This window comes from Loxodonta africana, chromosome 7, assembly GCF_030014295.1.
Source record: "Loxodonta africana isolate mLoxAfr1 chromosome 7, mLoxAfr1.hap2, whole genome shotgun sequence".
Classification (NCBI taxonomy): Eukaryota; Metazoa; Chordata; class Mammalia; order Proboscidea; family Elephantidae; genus Loxodonta; species Loxodonta africana.
Window position 1 is genome coordinate 22,500,548 of NC_087348.1, and position 19,117 is coordinate 22,519,664.

The following is a 19,117-nucleotide window of genomic DNA, read 5'->3' on the forward strand; positions in this document are numbered from 1 at the left end:
TTTTCAGCTATGACATCTCCGACCAGCACCTGATCTCTAAAATCTATATGATTCTGTCAAAACTCAACCACAAAAAGACAAACATCCCAATCAAGAAGTGGGCAAAGGATATGAACACACACTTCACTAAAGAAGATATTCAGGCAGCTAACAGATACATGAGAAAATGCTCTCGATCATTAGCCATTAGAGAAATGCAAATTAAAACTACGATGAGATTCCATCTGACTCCAACAAGGCTGGCATTAATCCAAAAAACGCAAAATAATAAATGTTGGAGAGGCTGCGGAGAGATTGGAACTCTCATACACTGCTGGTGGGAATGTCAAATGGTACAATCACTTTGGCAATCTATCTGGCCTTATCTTAAACAGTTAGAAATAGAACTACCATACAACCCAGAAATCCCAGTCCTTGGAATATACCCTAGAGAAATAAGAGCCTTCACACAGATATATGCACACCCATGTTTATTGCAGCTCTGTTTACAATAGCAAAAAGCTGGAAGCAACCAAGGTGTCCATCAACGGATGAATGGTTAAATAAATTGTGGTATATTCACACAATGGAATACTACGCATCGATAAAGAACAGTGACTAATCTGTGAAACATTTCATAAGCTGGAGGAACCTGGAAGGCATTATGCTGAGCGAAATTAGTCAGATGCAAAAGGACAAATATTGTATAAGACCACTATTATAAGTTCTTGAGAAATAGTATAAACTGAGAAGAACACATACTTTTGTGGTTACGGGGCGGGGGGAGGGAGGGTGGGAGAGGGTTTTTTACTGATTAATTAGTAGATAAGAACTGCTTTAGGTGAAGGGATGGACAATATTCAATACATGGAAGGTCAGCTCAACTGGACTGGACCAAAAGCAAAGAAGTTTCCGGGATAAACTGAAGGCTGCAAAGGTCAGCGGAGCAATGGCGGGGTTTTGGGGACCACGGTTTAAGGGGACTTCTAAGTCAGTTGGCAAAATAATTCTGTTACGAAAACATTCTGCATCCCACTGTGAAATGTGGCGTCTGGGGTCTTAAATGCTAACAAGCGGCCATCTAAGATGCATCAATTGGTCTCAACCCACCTGGAGCAAAGGAGAATGAAGAACACCAAGGTCACAGGATAACCATGAGCCCGAGAGACAGAAAGGGCCACAGGAACCAGAGACCTACATCATCCTGAGACCAGAAGAACTAGTTGGTGCCCGGCCACAACCGATGACTGCCCTGAGGGAGCAGAACAGAGAACCCCTGAGGGAGCAGGAGATCAGTGGGATGCAGACCCCAAATTCTCACAAAAAGACTATACTTAATGGTCTGACTGAGACTAGAGGAATCCCGGCGGTCATGGTCCCCAAACCTTCTGTTGGCCCAGGACAGGAACCATTCCCGAAGACAACTCATCAGACATGAAAGAGACTGGGCAGTGGGTAGGAGAGAGATGCTGATGAAGAATGAGCTAATTATATCAGGTGGACACTTGAGACTGTGTCGGCATCTCCTGTCTGGAGGGGGGATGGGAGGATAGAGAGAGTTGGAAGCTGGCAAAATTGTCACGAATGGAGAAACTGGAAGGGCTGACTCATTAGGGGGAGAGCAAGTGGGAGTATGGAGTAAGGTGTATATAAACTTATATGTGACAGTCTGACTTGATTTGTAAATGTTCACTTGAAGCTCAATAAAAGTTAATAAAATATATATATATATTTTCAACAAAAGTAATCATTGGAGGTATCCTAATAAATGTTTTTCATCATGCACAATCATGATGACTTGAGGAAATATTTACTACAATTAAATAATTACTCGCAGCTTTCCTGGAATTGACTGGATGGCAGTGGATTTCAGTTTTTTCTTTTGTTTTCCTGGAAGGGAAAACCTTTATTCAAAGTAAGTGATGCATTTGCGTGTTGCTTCATTTTCTTTTTCTGGTCCAAAGGTTCTTCTTGGCATTTTTCTTCTCTGAATTTCTCAGAGTATAGATTAAGGGATTATAGATAGGTGTGGAAAGAGTGCAAAACACCGTCAAGAATTTATCAATAGGTAAGGTGGAAGGAGGTTTCACATACAGAAAAATACAAGGGACAAAGAAGAGGACCACCACGGTGATGTGGGAGCCACAGGTGGATAAAGCTTTGCGCCTCCCTTCCTGACTAAGATTCTTCAGGGAGTGCATAATGACTCCATAGGAGATGAGTAGCAGCATAAATGTGACCACACATATTACCCCATCATTGGCAATCACAGTGAGACCAATGACATCGCTGTCAGTGCAAGCAAGCTTTAATAATGGATACATGTCACAGCAAAAGTGGTCAATAACATTGGGACCACAGAAGGGAAGATTGTAAACAAAGAGAAGGTGAGCTATACCATGCACAAAACCTCCAACCCAGGTCACCAGCAGCAGCAGAACACGCACCTGTTGGTTCATGATCATCATATAATGCAGGGGTCTACAGATAGCCATGTAGCGATCATAGGCCATGATCACAAGAAGTAAAATCTCAGAACCACCAAATAAGTGTCTATATTCCTGGGTGCTACTCTCTCCTATCTATATGATCCCTCCCCTCCCTGACCCAGGTGGCCTCATTAACATTGGAATTTCCTGGGCCAGAGAGTGAAGTGCTCTGTGGGTTTCTTTTTCTTTTTTTTTGTCTTTTCCTAACCCATTCTGCTGCCCTGAAAGAAGCAGCTACAAAAAACCCAGGGACCAAAAATCCTTCCCTGACTTCCCAAAATTGGACTAAAAATACAGAACCAGCTCCAGCCAAGCATATGAGATCCATAGTCTTGGACTTTCATCCCTGCAGGCAACAAGGTGGCTATTATAATGCAAAAGGCAATTCTGATAGTGATCTGACTGTAATTGTTTTAGCGGATTACTGGAAAGACAAATTTCCCAGGTCTGATATCTCTACCTATTAAACAGAGCCCTCACTGACATAGGACGGGGAACTGAGGGCTGAAGCTCCACTCAAACCACCTAGCCTCCTGCCATAGGGGTCTGAGGATAGTGACACCTACCAATATGTATAGGTACATGCATTGGGTGCCTAAGGTACAGCTGCAGAGCCTCCCCACCAGAGTGCTTTAGGAATAGAGACACACCTACCTCACTGGCACTTCGGGGAAGCCTGTCAGCATCCTGCCCCCCCCCCCGGAGTGTGACCCCATGCTGCTACTAGAATCTGGTGCACACAACTATCACCACTGCTCCCTTAAGTGAATAGGTGACAGTCTACACCACACACTTGGTGACTGAAAATCAGATTCTACTCAAGAATAGTGAATAGACTCTTAGGCTTATATATCTGGTAACAGCCCAAAACAGCTGGTAATAGGATATAAGTGATTCAAAGGCTACAACAATAAAGAGAGTGCAATCTAGTAGCCCATCTGTGTATATTGACAGAAAACAAAACAAGATTCTGTGAGCAAATATAAAATAAATCATTACAATATCTTATAGATGGCTCAGAGACAGCAGTTGATATCAAAGCACATAAAACGGACCACGATAGCTTCTATAACTCCCCAAATTAAAGAATCAAAATCTTTCCCAAATGAAGAGACAATCCTGGAATTGCCAGATGCAGAATATAACAAACTAATATACAGAATGCTTCAAGACATCAGGGATGACCTCAGAAATGAAATATGGTAATCTACAGAAAAAGCCAAAGAACACAATGATAAAGCAGTTGAAGAAATCAAAAAGATTATTCACGAACATAGTGGAAAAATTAATAAGCTGCAAGAAACCATAGAGAGACAGCATTCAGAAATACAAAAGATTAACCGTAAAATGACAGAATTAGACAACTCAATAGGAAGGCAGAGGAGCAGAATTGAGCAATTGGAATACAGAGTGAGGGAGATGGAGGATAAGGCAATTGACACCAAAATAGTTGAAGAAAAATCAGATAAAAGAATTAAAAAAAAAAATGAAGAAACCCTAAGAATCATGTGGGACTCTATCACAAAGAATAATTTGCATGTGATTGGAGTTCCAGAACAGGGAGGGATAACAGAAACGACAGAGAAAATAGTTGAAGATTTGTTGGCAGAAAACTTCCCTGACATCATGAAAGACGAAAGGATATCTACCCAAGATGCTCATTGAAACCCATATAAGATTGACACCAAAAGAAAACAACCAAGACATATTATCATCAAACTTGCCAAAACCAAAGATAAAGAGAAAATTTTAAAAACAGCCAGGGATAAAAGAGAGGTCTCCTACAAAGGGGAATCAATAAGAATAAGTTCAGACTACTCAGCAGAAACCATGCAGGCAAGAAGGCAATGGGATGACATATATAGAGTACTGAAGGAGAAAAACTGCCAGCCAAGAATCATATAACCACCAAAACTCTCTCTCAAATATGAAGGTGGAATTAAAACATTTACCGATAAACACAAGCTTCGAGAATTTGCAAAACGAAACCAAAGCTACAAGAAATACTAAAGGAAATTGGTCAGAAAATCAGTAATATCAGATACCAACACAACACAAGATTACAGAACAGAACATATGGATATCAACTCAAATAGGGAAATAACGAAAACAAATTAAGATTAATTTTAAAAAGAAAAAAATGCTCAAAACAGGAAATCATTGAAGTCATTATGTAAAAGATCACAATAATCAAAAAGAGGGACTAAATACAGGAGGCAAAGAACTGCCATATGGAGAGGAAGACAAGGTGATATAGGATGATACAAGTGAGGTTTTTACTTAGAAAAATAGGGGTAAATATTAAGGTGACTACAAAGAGGTCTAGGTCTAACAACTCCATAACTCAAAATAAAAACCAAGAAAAACATAACAACTCAGCAAACATAAATTCAACTACTATGAAAAAGAGGAATACACAATTTACAAAGAAAAATGTCTCAGCAGAAAAAAGTAAGTGGAAAAATGAAATTGTCAACAACACACACAAAAAGGCATCAAAATGACAGCACTAAACACATACTTATCTGTAATTACACTGAATGTAAATGGACTAAATGCACCAACAAAGAGACAGAGAGTCTCAGACTGGATAAAGAAACAAGATTCATCTATATGCTGCCTACAAGAGACACACCTTAGACTTAGAGACACAAACAAACTAAAACTCAAAGGATGGAAAAAAATATATCAAGCAAACAACAAGCAAAAAAGAGCAGGAGTAGCAATATTAATTTCTGACAAAATAGACTTTAAAGTTAAATCCACCACAAAGGATAAAGAAGGACACTGCATAATGATTAAAGGGACAATCTGACCAGGAAGATATAACCAAATTAAATATTTATGCACCCAATGAAAGGGCTGCAAGATACATAAAACAAACTTTAAGAGAACTGAAAAGTGAGATAGACACCTCCACAATCATAGTAGGAGACTTCAACACACCACTTTCGGAGAAGGATAGGACATCCAGTAAAAACCTCAGTAGAGACACGGAAAACCTAATTGCTACAATCAACCAACTTGACCTCCTTGACTTACACAAAACACTCCACCCAACAGCTACAAAGTCTACTTTTTTTTCTAGTGCACATGGAAAATTCTCTAGAATAGATCACATACTAGGTCATAAAACAAACCTTTGCAGAATCCAAAAATTCGAAATATTATAAAGCATCTTCTCAGACCACAAGGCCAGAAAATTGGAAATCAATAACAGAAAAATCAGGGAAAAGAAATCAAATACTTGGAAACTGAACAATACCCTGCTCAAAAAAGACTGGGTTATAGAAGATATTAAGTTGGGAATAAAGAAATTCATAGAATGTAACAATAATGAAAACAATTCCTATCAAAACCTCTGGGACACAGCAAAAGCAGTGTTCAGAACTCAATTTATATCAATAAATGCACACATACATAAAGAAGAAAGAGCCAAAATCAGAGAACTGTCCCGACAACTTGAACAAATAGAAAGCGAGCAACAAAGGAATCCATCAGGCACAAGAAGAAAACAAATAATAAAAAATAGAGCTGAACTAAATGAATTAGAGAACAGAAAAACAGTTGAAAGAATTAACAAAGCCAAAAGCTGGTTCTTCGAAAAAATTAACAAAATTGATAAACCATTGGCCAGACTGACAAAAGAAATACAGGAAAGGAAACAAATAACCCGAATAAGAAACGAGATGGGCCATATCATAACAGACCCAAATGAAATTAAAAGAATCATATCAGATTATTACAAAAAATTGTATTCTAAGAAATTTGAAAAACTAGAAGAAATGGATGAATTCCTAGAAAAACACTACCTACCTAAACTAACACAATCAGAAATAGAACAACTAAATAGACCCATAACAAGAAAAGAGATTGAAAAGGTAATCAAAAAACTCCCAACAAAAAAAAGCCCTGGCCTGGACGGCATCACTGAAGAGTTCTACCAAACTTTCAGAGAAGAGTTAACACCACTACTACTAAAGGCATTTCAAAGCACAGAAAAGGATGGAATACTACCTAACTCATTCTATGAAGCCAGCATATCCCTGATACCAAAACCAGGTAAAGACATCACAAAAAAGAAAAATACAGACCTATATCTCACATGAACATAGATGCAAAACTCCTCAACAAAATTCTAGCCAATAGATTTCAACAACATACCAAAAAAATAATCCACCACAACCAAGTGGGATTTATACCAGGTATGCAAGGTTGGTTCAATATTAGAAAAACCATTAATGTAATACACCCTATAAATAAAACAGAAGACAAAAATCACATGATCTTATCAATGGATCCAGAAAAGGCATTTCACAAAGTCCAACACTCTTTCATGATAAAAACTCTCAGCAAAATAGGAATTGAAGGACAATTCCTCAACATGATAAAGGGCATCTATACATAGCCAACATCATTCTAAATGGAGAGAGTCTGAAAGCATTTCCCTTGAGGAAGGGAACCAGACAAGGATGCCCTTTATCACCACTCTTATTCAACATTGTGCTAGAGGTCCTAGCCAGAGCAATTAGGCTAGACAAAGAAATAAAGAGCAGCCAGATTGGCAAGGAAGAGGTAAAATGATCACTATTTGCAGATGACATGATCTTATACACAGAAAACCCTAAGGAATCCTCCAGAAAACTACTGAAACTAATAGAAGAGTTTGGCAGAGTCTCAGGTTATAAGAATCACTTGGATTCATCCACATCAACAAAAAGAACATCGAAGAGGAAATCACCAAATCAATACCATTCACAGTAGCCCCCAAGAAGATAAAATACTTAGGAATAAATCTTACCAATGATGTGAAAGACCTATACAAAGAAAACTACAAAGTACTAGTGCAAGAAAATAAAAGGGACCTACATAAGTTGAAAAACATAAATTGCTCATGGATAGGAAGAGTGAACATAGTAAAAATGTCTATTCTACCAAAAGCCATTTATTAACACAATGCACTTCCAATCCAAATTCCAATGACATTTTTTAATGTGATGGAGAAAGAAATCACCAACTTCATATGGAAGGGAAAGAAGCCCTGGATAAGTAAAGCACTACTGAAAAAGAAGAAGAAAGTGGGAGGCCTCACTCTACCTGATTTTAGAACCTATTATACAGCCACAGTAGTGAAAACAGCCTGGTACTGGTACAACAACAGGCACATAGACCAATGGAACAGAATTGAGAACCCAGATATAAATCCATCCACATATGAGTAGCTGATATTTGACAAAGGCCCAGTGTCAGTTAATTGGGGAAAAGATAGTCTTTTTAACAAATGGTGCTGGCATAACTGGATATCCATTTGCAAAAAAAATGAAACAGGACCCATACCTCACACCATGCAGAAAAACTAACTCCAAGCAGATCAAAGAGCTAAACATAAAGACTAAAACGATAAAGATCATGGAAGAAAAAAACAGGGACAACGTTAGGAGCCCTAATACAAGGTATAAACAGAATACAAAACATTACCAAAAATGATGAAGAGAAACCAGAGAACTGGGAGCTCCCAAAAATCAAACCCCTATGCTCATCTAAAGACTTCACCAAGAGAGTAAAGAGACCACTTACAGATTGAGAAAAAATTTTCAGCTATAACATCTCCGGCCAACACCTGATCTCTAAAATCTATATGATTCTGTTAAAATTCAACTACAAAGAGACAAACAACCCAATCAAAAAGTGGGCAAAGGATATGAACACGCACTTCACTGAAGAAAATATTCAGCCAGCTAACAAACACATGAGAAAATGTTCTTGATCATTAGCCATTAGAGAAATGCAAATTAAAACTACAATGAGATTCCATCTCACTCCGACAAGGCTGGCATTAATCCAAAAAACACAAAATAAATAATGTTGGAGAGGCTGTGGAGAGATTGGAACTCTTATACACTGCTGGTGGGAATGTCAAATGGTACAATCACTTTGGAAATCTATCTGGCGTTTTCTTAAAAATTTAGAAATAGAACTACCATACAACCCAGAAATCTCACTCCTCGGAATATATCCTAGAGAAATAAGAGCCTTTACACGAACAGATATATGCACACCCATGTTTATTGCAGCACTGTTTACAATAGCAAAAAGCTGGAAGCAACCAAGGTGTCCATCAATGGATGAATGGTTAAATAAATTATAGTATATTCACACAATGGAAGACTATGCATCGATAAAGAACAGTGACGAATCTGTGAAACATTTCATAACATGGAGGAATCTGGAAGGCATTATGCTGAGTGAAATGAGTCAGTTACAAAAGGACAAATATTGTATAAGACCACTACTATAAGATCTTGAGAAATAGTATAAACTGAGAAGAACACATTCTTTTGTGGTTATGAGAGGGGGAGGGAGAGAGGGTGGGAGAGGGTTATTTACTGATTAGTTAGTAGATAAAAACTACTTTAGGTGAAGGGAAGGACAATACTCAATGCAGGGAAGTTCTGCTCAACTGGAATGGAACAAAAGCAGTCTCCGGAATAAACCGAACACTTTGAAGGTCAGCGGAGCAAGAGCAACAGTTTGGGGACTATGGCTTAAGGGGACTTCTAAGTCAATTGGCAAAGTAAATTCTATTATGAAAACATTCTGTGTCCCACATTGAAGTGTGGCGTCTGGGGTCTTAAATGCACACAAGTGACCATCTAAGATGCATCAATTGGTCTCAACCCACCTGGATCAAAGGAGAATGAAGAACACCAAGGTCACAGGATAACCATGAGCCCGAGAGACAGAAAGGGCAACATGAACCAGAGACTTACATCATCCTGAGACCAGAAGAACTAGATGGTACCCGGCCACAACCGATGACTGCCCTGACAGGAAGCACAACAGAGAACCCCTGAGGGAGCAGGAGAACAGTGGGATGCAGGCCCCAAATTCTCATAAAAAGACCAGACTTAATGGTCTGACTGAGAACAGAAGAATCCTGGTGGTCATGGTCCCCAAGCCCTCTTTTGGCCCAGGAGAGGAACCATTCCCGAAGACAACTCATCAGACATGGAAGGGACTGGACAATGGGTTGGAGAGAGATTCTGATGAAGAGTGAGCTACTTGTATCAGGTGGACACTTGAGACTGTGTTGGCATCTCCTGTCTGAAGGGGAGATGGGAAGGTAGAGAGGGTTAGAAACTGGCAAAATGGTCATGAAAGGAGAGACTGGAGGGAGGGAGTGGCTGACTCATTAGGGGGAGAGTAAATGGGTGTATATAGTAAGGTGTATATAGGCTTATGTGTTACAGACTGACTTGATTTGTAAAGTTTCACTTAAAACACAATAAAAATTATTAAAAAACAAAAACAAAACAGTACTAAAACAATTTAGGTAGTGCCTGTTGGATTAAAACTGCTGACCTTTTGGTTAGCAGCCAAACTCTTAAGCACTACACCACCAGGGTTTCCAAAAGAAAGTAAAGATGACCTAAATAAATGGAAGGGCACTTCATGCTCATGGATTCAAAGACTCAATATTGTCAGGATGTCAATACTACCTACCACAATCCATAAATTCAATGCAATCCTCCTCAGAATTCCAATAGCTTTCTTTATAGAAATGGAAAAAAAAATCATTCCTCAAATTTATATGTACCTCCCAAAAAAAGGGCCCCCAAAAGCCTAAACAATATTGGGGAGGGGAGAGGGAAGCAGAGCAGGACTCTTATTTCCCAATCTCTTGACTTGCATTTTTATGGTACCAACACGGTCACAGGATGGCTGTTGGAGCTCTGGACAACTTGTCTGAGATCTAGAGAAGCATCAAGGAGAAAGGGTAAAAGGATATTTGACTTCCCAATGAATCATCTCTCCTCCTGCAAGTCACAATTAATGACTTCACTTGTACGTTGCTGAACATTTTAATTATCAAAAGATGACATGAAATGTGATTTTTTCATTCTGGGACTATTGCTTTCCCTGGAAATACAAGGTTTAATAAAAATGTAGAAAGGAGTCTGGGTGGTGTAGTGCTTCAGCACTGCTAACTGAAAGGCCAGAGGTTCCAACCTAACTGCCTTTCCAAGGAAGAAAGATGTGACAGTCTTCTTCAGTAAAGACTTATGTCTTGGAAACCCTGTGGGGCAGCTCTACTCTGTCCTGCAGAGTTGTTATGAGTCAGAATTGACTCAACAACAGTGGATTTGGTTTGGATAGTCGAGGCAGAAAGGGAGAAAATGTAAAGAAAACAACCAGAACTCTACAAATCCTATTAGTCTTCCTTCTCTTTATGTACATTTCCAAGTGATGGAATTTCCTTTTCCCACACCAACACAGATCTTTGAAAATTTGTGTAGAAACAAAAAGTGGTAATATTTTCCTCAGAAAGGGCTGTATGATAAGAACTCATGGATTTTGAAGTTACCCTTTAAATATTTCATACTTTTTTCTCCATGTTCAGTACAAATCTTACCAATTTGCCTGTCTGAAACTCTTTCTGTGACAAACTCAAGACTTTTATTCGTTGGGGGATACAGTTTCCTCGGGACGCCATACTACAAAGTGGGTAGATTTAAACAACAGAAATTTATTGTCTCACAGTTCTGAAGGCTGAGAATCCTACCTTAGGGTAACTTGATTACTTTTGAGGCTTTGACTGAAAAATGGGTCTACTCCTCTTTCCTAGTTTCTGGTAGTTCCAGCCATTACTGGGCTTGCAACTGACGCATCACATGGTAACCTTCATGTCTGTCTGTCTCTGTGTATCTTCTCCTCATTTTAGGAATACAGTGGGACCCACACACCTACAGCAAGACCTAATGTTAACCTAATTGACAACATCTTCATAAACCCTATTTTCAAACAAAGTCACATTCACAGGTACGAGGGTTACGATTTATCATTTTGAGGGACACAATTCAATTCACAACAGGTGAGAACTCTGATTTACATGCATTTGAATCAAGTTTTCAATGACTTGCTCTGAAATCAGCTTTCATGGTCCTCTGGGAGTGAGTTAAGATGTCATCTGAAAATTTATAGCTTACACTTACACATCCAATAGAACTGCCTATTTTGAAGGTGATGATTTTCGTATATTTAAATTCTGTCCACCCTGGACTCTCCCTTTTGGATGATTTGACCTCAGATTGTTCCATTGTGATTATTCCCCCTAGGACCTGGAGATGCAGAATCTATTCTCTGAATCATGATTAAAGTCCAAATGAGTTTAATTATGGTAGGTCACCCTTAGTGCTGTACCCATTGAATGACTCAACAATATGCGTTGCACTTCAAGTGTAAATAAAGTGTCCATAGACTTTTGCTTTTACCACAGAGCTTGTTTGTCTATATGAGTATTTGTGTGACTGGTTTTTTCAAGAATTGAAATGATAGATTCCAAAAACAGACATGGAACTAATTTCCATCCTTCAGGGAAACCAAAGTTCAACTATGCTGTATAAAGTCAAGCTGGCATAATGGACTGAGAATCAAATCTGGACTTCTACTCACCAGGGCTGACTTGGTTACAGCCACTGCTGAGTGCCCACTCTACCATCAGCAGAGACCAACACTGAGTCCCTGATATGGCACCATTCCTAGAGACGATGAACTGGTGGCAGTTGATTAAATTGGAACATTTCCATCATGGAATGAGCAGTGTTCTGTACTTACTGGGATAGACACTTACTCTGGATATGGATCTGCCTTCTTTGTGCACAATTACCAGATTGCTGATTTGCCTTCTCTGCCAAAATAACCATCCATGGACTTACAGAATGCCTTATCCACTGTTGTGGTATCCCACACAGTGTCACCTCAGATCAAGGGACTTACTTCACAACAAAGAAAGTGTGGCAGTGGGCCCATCTTAGAGAATTCACTGGTGTGACTGCGTTTCCCATCATCCTGAAACTGCTGGCTTGGTAGAAAGATGGAACGGCCTTCTAAAGACACAATATGGTATCAGCCAAGTGGCAATACCTTGCAGGGTTGGGGCAATGTTCTCTAGGAGGCTGTGTATGCTTTCAATCATTCTACTATATTTGGTGCTGTTTCTCTCATAGCCTGGATTCAAAGGTCCTGGAATCAAGGGGTGGAGATGGAAGTGATATCACTATTACCCTGGAGACCCACCTGCAAAACTTTTGCTTTCCGTTCTTGCTACCCTATTCTCTGCAGGTCTAGAGGTCTTAGCTACAAAAGGAGGAATGCTCCTCCCACCTGGAGACAAAACTTTGATTCCACTGGAAGTTAAGAATGCTGCCTGGCCACTTTGGGATCCTCATGCCTCCGGATCATCGGGCAAAGAAGGGTGTTACTATATTGGTTGGTGTGGCTGATCCTGGTTACACAGATTACAAAGAGGCAATCTGATTGATATTGCATAATGGAGATAAAGAAGAGTATGTCTGAAATATAGGAGATCCCTTAGCGCATCACTTAGTACTACCATGCCCTGTGATGAAAGTTAATGGAAAACTACAGCAACCCACTTCCAATATGACTGCTAATGGCCCAGACCCTTCAGGAAGGAAAGTTTGGCTCACTCCACCAGGCAAAGAGCCACAGTCAGCCTAAGTGCTTGCTGAGGGCAAAGAGAATACAGAATGGGTGGTGGAAGAAGGTAGTTCTAAATGCCAGCTATGACAACGTGACGAGTTGCAGAAACAAAAACTGTAATTGCTTTTAGTATTTCTTCCTTGTTTTGTTATATGTGTATGTGTGCATGTGTATAAATGTATATATATACACATATGCATACATATATGTGTACATGCACATACATACATACACACACATACATGTATATAAAACCATGTTGCAGTCAAGTTGATTCTGATTCATAGCAACCCAGTAAGACAGACTGGAACTGCCCCCGTAAGGTTTCCAAGCAGGACCTGGTGTATTCGAACTGCTGATCTTTTGGTTAGCAGCCAATTTCTTAACCACTGTGCCACCAAGGCTCCCTCTCTCTCTCTGTATGTACGTACAAATAGATATATATGTAGCAATTAACTTTGTTTTCTTCCCTCCCTTATTCCATTACTTATAAAATATAAGGTGGAATATAAGATGTAATGGGGCTAATGCGTTTTTGGTTGTACACATGTTAGTTGTATCATGTTACATGTAATATGTTTTTTCTTAGAGATTATGATATGGTTTAAGGAGATGTGTACCATTGTCAAGTTGATGAGAGGTGGACTGCGATGGTTAAGGTTAAGTGTTCCCTTTGCTAGGCCATGACTCTCAGTGATTCAGTAGACATGTAATTATTGTCCATGATGTGATCTGTTGTTAGCAGCCAATCAGCTGAAAATGGAGTTACGTTGAGGGTGTGGATTGCATCAAATATATATGGATGTTCTGGCAGAGTTCTTTCCCTCTTGATCCTGCCTCTGACTCATCATCTTCTGATATCTGGTTCTTGGGATGTGAGATAGTAGCCTGCCATCTGGCCCACTGATTTTGGGTTTTTCAGCCCCTGCAACCATGTGGGCAGATGCCTCCAGCCTGATGCCTGACCAATAGATTTGGGACTTGCCAGCAATCACCACTGTGTGAGCCATTTCACTGGTTTTGCTCCTCTAGATAACCCAGTCAATGGCAGTGGGCCGTGGGTACATAACCCAGAGTTTTGATTTTCTGTCTTGTAAAAGAAGTACAGGCTAGGTTGACTGAAGTTGGTCCCAAAATGCTTGTAGACATTGATTTCTTCAGCTCAGTAATTATTAGCTCTTAACTTCTAGGTTATTTTATTATTTAGTTTTATTTATTTTGGTGAAAATATACAGAGCCAACATACCCTATTTCAACAGTTTCTACATGTACAATTCAGTGACATGGGATACATTCTTCAAATTGTACCACCATTCAACTATACTTTTCCACATTAGGATTTCAACGTATCATTTTAGGGAACACAATTGAATCCATCACAGGCGAGAACCCTCCTTTTTATGCATTTAAATCAAGTTTTCAGTAACTTGTTCTGAAATCAATTTTCATGGTCCTCTGGAAGTGAGTTCAAATGTTATCTACAAGTGCATAGCTTAAACTTACACACCAAAGGACTGTCTGTTTTGAATGTCATGATTTTTACACATTCAGATTCTGCCCACCATGGACTCTTCCCTTTGTGTCATTTGTCATCATATTGTTGTGTTTTGATTTTCTCTCCTGACAACCTGGTCATATAAGACATGTTCTATGTCAGTGACTATCCTTGTGACATCTCTGGAGATGTAGAATCTAGTCTTAGAATTAAGATTAAGGTCCCAATGAGTTTAATTACGGTAGAGCCACCCTTGGTGTTGTACCCATTGAATGACTCAACAATATGTGTTGTAGTTCATATGTTAATAAACTGTCCACAGACATTTGCCCTTACCACAGACAGTGTTTGTCTACTTGAGTATTTACATGGCTGGCTTTTTCAGGAATTGAAATGATGAACTCAAAGCATAACAAAATATGGCAAACCAAAGTTCATCTATGCTGTATGAACCAGGCCAATATAACAAATTGAGAATCAAAATGTTGTGAAGGCTTTTTCACTATTTCCCTTCCAAAACACAAACTGTAAAATATTTATCTAAATAATTCATGATATTTTCTTTCACAGAATCGGCTCATTTTTAAACCTCATATTAGTTGTTTCACATTTGCTTTTACAATCGAGTTCAGGCTTCTTTTGGTTTCAGGCCATCTTTTTTTAAAATAATTTTTATTCTACTTTAAGTGAAAGTTTACAAATCAAGTCAGTCTGTCACATATAAGCTTATATACACCTTACTCCAAACTCTTAATTTCCCCCTAATGAGTCAGCCCGCTCCCTCCTTCCAGTCTCTCCTTTCGTGACTGTTTTGCCAGTTTCTAACCCTCTCTACCTTCCCATCTCCCCTCCAGACAGGAGATGCCAACACAGTCTCAAGTGTCCACCTGATACAAGTAGCTCACTCTTCATCAGCATCTCTCTCCTACCCATTGTCCAGTCCCTTCCATGTCTGATGAGTTGTCTTCGGGAATGGTTCCTCTCCTGGGCCAAAAGAAGGTTTGGGGACCATGACCACCAGGATTCTTCTGTTCTCAGTCAGACCATTAAGTCTGGTCTTTTTATGAGAATTTGGGGCCTGCATCCCACTGTTCTACTGCTCCCTCAGGGGTTCTCTGTTGTGCTTCCTGTCAGGGCAGTCATCGGTTGTGGCCGGGTACCACATAGTTCTTCTGGTCTCAGGATGATGTAAGTCTCTGGTTCATGTGGCCTTTTCTGTCTCTTGGGCTCATAGTTATCGTGTGACCTTGGTGTTCTTCATTCTCCTTTGATCCAGGTGGGTTGAGACCAATTGATGCATCTTAGATGGTTGCTTGATAGCATTTAAGACCCAGGCTCCACACTTCAAAGTGGGATGCAGAATGTCTTCAAAATAGAATTTACTTTGCCGATTGACTTAGAAGTCCCCTTAAGCAATAGTCCCCAAACCCCGACCCTCGCTCTGCTGACCTTTGAAGCATTCAGTTTATCCCCGAAACTTCTTTGCTTTTGGTCCAGTCCAGTTGAGCTGACCTTCCCTGTATTGAGTATTGTCCTTCCCTTCACCTAAAGTAGCTCTTATCTACTAACTAATCAGTAAATAACCCTTTCCCACCCTCTCTCCCTCCCCCCCTCATAACCACAAAAGATTGTGTTCTTCTCAGTTTATACTATTTTTCAAGATCTTAGAGTAGTGGTCTTATACAATATTTGTCCTTTTGCATCTGACTAATTTCACTCAGCATAATGCCTTCCAGGTTCCTCCATGTTATGCAATGTTTCACAGATTCGTCGCTATTCTTTATTGATGCATAGTATTCCATTGTGTGACTACACCATAGTTTATTTAACCATTCATCCGTTGATGGATACCTTGGTTGCTTCCAGCTTTTTGCTATTGTAAACAGTGCTGCAATAAACATGGGTGTGCATATATCTGTTCGTGTAAAGGCTCTTATTTCTCTAGGGTATATTCCGAGGAGTGGGATTTCTGGGTTGTATGGTATTTCTATTTCTAACTTTTTAAGAAAATGCCAGATAGATTTCCAAAGTGGTTGTACCATTTTACATTCCCACCAGCAGTGTATAAGAGTTCCAATCTCTCCACAGCCTCTCCAACATTTACTGTTTTCTGGTTTTTGGATTAATGCCAGCTTTGTTGGAGTGAGATGGAATCTCATTGTAGTTTTAATTTGCATTTCTCTAATGGCCAATGATCGAGAGCATTTTCTCATGTATCTGTTAGCTGCCTGAAAATCTTCTTTAGTGAAGTGTGTGTTCATATCCTTTGCCCACTTCCTTGATTGGATTGTTTGTCTTCTTGTGGTTGAGTTTTGACAGAATCATATAGATTTTAGAGATCAGGTGCTGGTCGGAGATGTCATAGCTGAAAATTTTTTCCCAGTCTGTAGGTGGTCTCTACTCTCTTCATGAAGTCTTCAGATAAGCATAGGTGTTTGATTTGGGGGAGCTCTCAGTTATCTGGTTTCTCTCCATCATTTTTAGTAATGTTTTGTATTCTGTTTATGCCTCATATTAGGACTCCTAACATTGTCCCTATTTTTTCATCCATGATCTTTATCGTTTTAGTCTTTATGTTTAGCTCTTTGATCCACTTGGAGTTAGTTTTTGTGCATGGTGTGAGGTATGGGTCCTGTTTCATTTTTTTGCAAATGGATATCCAGTTATGCCAGCACCATTTGTTAAAAAGACTATCTTTTCCCCAATTAACTGACACTGGGCCTTTGTCAAATATCAGCTGCTCGTATGTGGATGGATTTATTTCTGGGTTCTCAATTCTGTTCCATTGGTCTATGTGCCTGTTGTTGTACCAGTACCAGGCTGTTTTCACTACTGTGGCTGTATAACAGGTTCTAAAATCAGGTAGAGTGAGGCCTCTCACTTTCTTCTTCTTTTTCAGTAATGCTTTACTTATCCGGGTTTTCTTTCCCTTCCATATGAAGTTGGTGATTTGTTTCTCCATCACATTAAAAAATGTCATTGGAATTTGGATCAGAAGTACATTGTATGTATGGATGGCTTTTGGTAGAATAGACATTTTTACTATGTTCACTCTTCCTATCCATGAGCAATTTATGTTTTTCGACTTATGTAGGTCCCTTTTATTTTCTTGCACTAGTACTTGGTATTTTTCTTTGTATAGGTCTTTTACGTCTTTGGTAAGATTTATTCCTAAGTATCTTATCTTCTTGGGGGCTACTGTGAATGGTATTGATTTGGTGATTTCCTCTTTGATGTTCTTTTTGTTGATGTAGAGGAATCCAAGTGATTTTTGTAGGTTTATCTTTAACCTGAGACTCTGCCAAACTCTTCTATTAGTTTCAGTAGTTTTCTGGAGGATTCCTTAGGGTTTTCTGTGTATAATATCATGTCATTTGCAAATAGAGATAATTTTACTTCTTCCTTGCCAATCCGGATGCCCTTTATTTCTTTGTCTAGCCTAATTGCTCTGGCTAGGACCTCTAGCACAATATTGAATAAGAGCGGTGATAAAGGGCATCCTTGTCTGGTTCCCGTTCTCAAGGGAAATGGTTTCAGGCTCTTTCCATTTAGAGTGCTGTTGGTGTTGGCTTTGTATAAAAAAAAAAAAACTAGTATAGATGCCCTTTATTATGTTGGGGAATTTTCCTTCAATTTCTATTTTGCTGAGAGTTTTTATCATGAATGGGTTTTGGACTTTGTCAAATGCCTTTTCTGCATCAATTGATAAGATCATGTGGTTTTTGTCTTTTGTTTTATTTATATGGTGGATTACATTAATGGTTTTTCTAATACTAAACCACTCTTGCATACCTGGTATAAATCCCACTTGGTCGTGGTGAATTATTTTTTGGATATGCTGTTGAATTCTATTGGCTAGAATTTTGTTGAGGATTTTTGCATCTATGTTTACGAGGGATATAGGTCTGTATTTTTCTTTTTTGTGGTGTCTTTACCTGGTTTTGGTGTCAGGGATATGGTGGCTTTATAGAATGAGTTAGGTAGTATTCCGTCCTTTTCTATGCTTTGAAATACCTTTAGTAGTAGTGGTGTTAACTCTTCTCTGAATGTTTGGTAGAACTCTGCAGTGAAGTCGTCCAGGCCAGGGCTTTTTTTTTGTTGGGAGTTTTTTGATTACCGTTTCAATCTCGTTTTTTGTTATGGGTCTATTTAGTTCTTCTACTTCTGATTGTGTTAGTTTAGGTAGTGTTTTTCTAGGAATTGATCCATTTCTTCTAGGTTTGCAAATTTGTTAGAATACAATTTTTCGTAAGAATCTGATATGATTCTTTTTATTTCAGTTGGGTCCGTTGTGTTATGGCCCATCTCGTTTCTTATTCGGGTTATTTGTTTCCTTTCCTGTATTTCTTTGTCAGTCTGGCCAATGGTTTATCAGTTGTGTTAATTTTTTCAAAGAACCAGCTTTTGGCTTTGTTAATTCTTTCAATTGTTTTTCTGTTCTCTAATTCATTTAATTCAGCTCTAATTTTTATTATTTGTTTTCTTCTTGTGCCTGATGGATTCCTTTGTTGCTCGCTTTCTATTTGTTCAAGTTGTAGGGAGAGTTCTCTGATTTTGACTCTTTCTTCTTTATGTATGTGTGCATTTATCAATTTAAATCGACCTCTGAGCACTGTTTTTGCTGTGTCCCAGAGGTTTTCATAGGAAGTGT

The 19,117-nt window shown here is 39.1% G+C and overlaps 1 protein-coding gene across 1 annotated transcript; it reads right to left on the reverse strand.

Annotated features, from left to right (window-relative positions):
* Positions 1-1,906: 1,906 nt before the first annotated feature.
* Positions 1,907-10,962, reverse strand: LOC135232038 (olfactory receptor 4A47-like). Its single transcript, XM_064289321.1, has 2 exons — positions 10,882-10,962; positions 1,907-2,561 (listed from the first exon to the last, which is right to left on the reverse strand). Exons 1-2 carry the CDS (start codon positions 10,960-10,962, stop codon positions 1,920-1,922), a joined length of 723 nt encoding a protein of 240 aa, XP_064145391.1. The 3' UTR covers positions 1,907-1,919.
* Positions 10,963-19,117: the final 8,155 nt, after the last annotated feature.

Bases quoted from the DNA above. Each gene is read 5' to 3' on its own strand.
- LOC135232038 (XM_064289321.1), bottom strand. From the start codon at position 10,962: ATGGCGTCCCGAGGAAACTGTATCCCCCAACGAATAAAAGTCTTGAGT. The intron at 2,562-10,881 runs GTAAGATTTGTA...GGGATCATATAG, and splicing joins AGTTTCAGACAGGCAAATTG to ATAGGAGAGAGTAGCACCCA.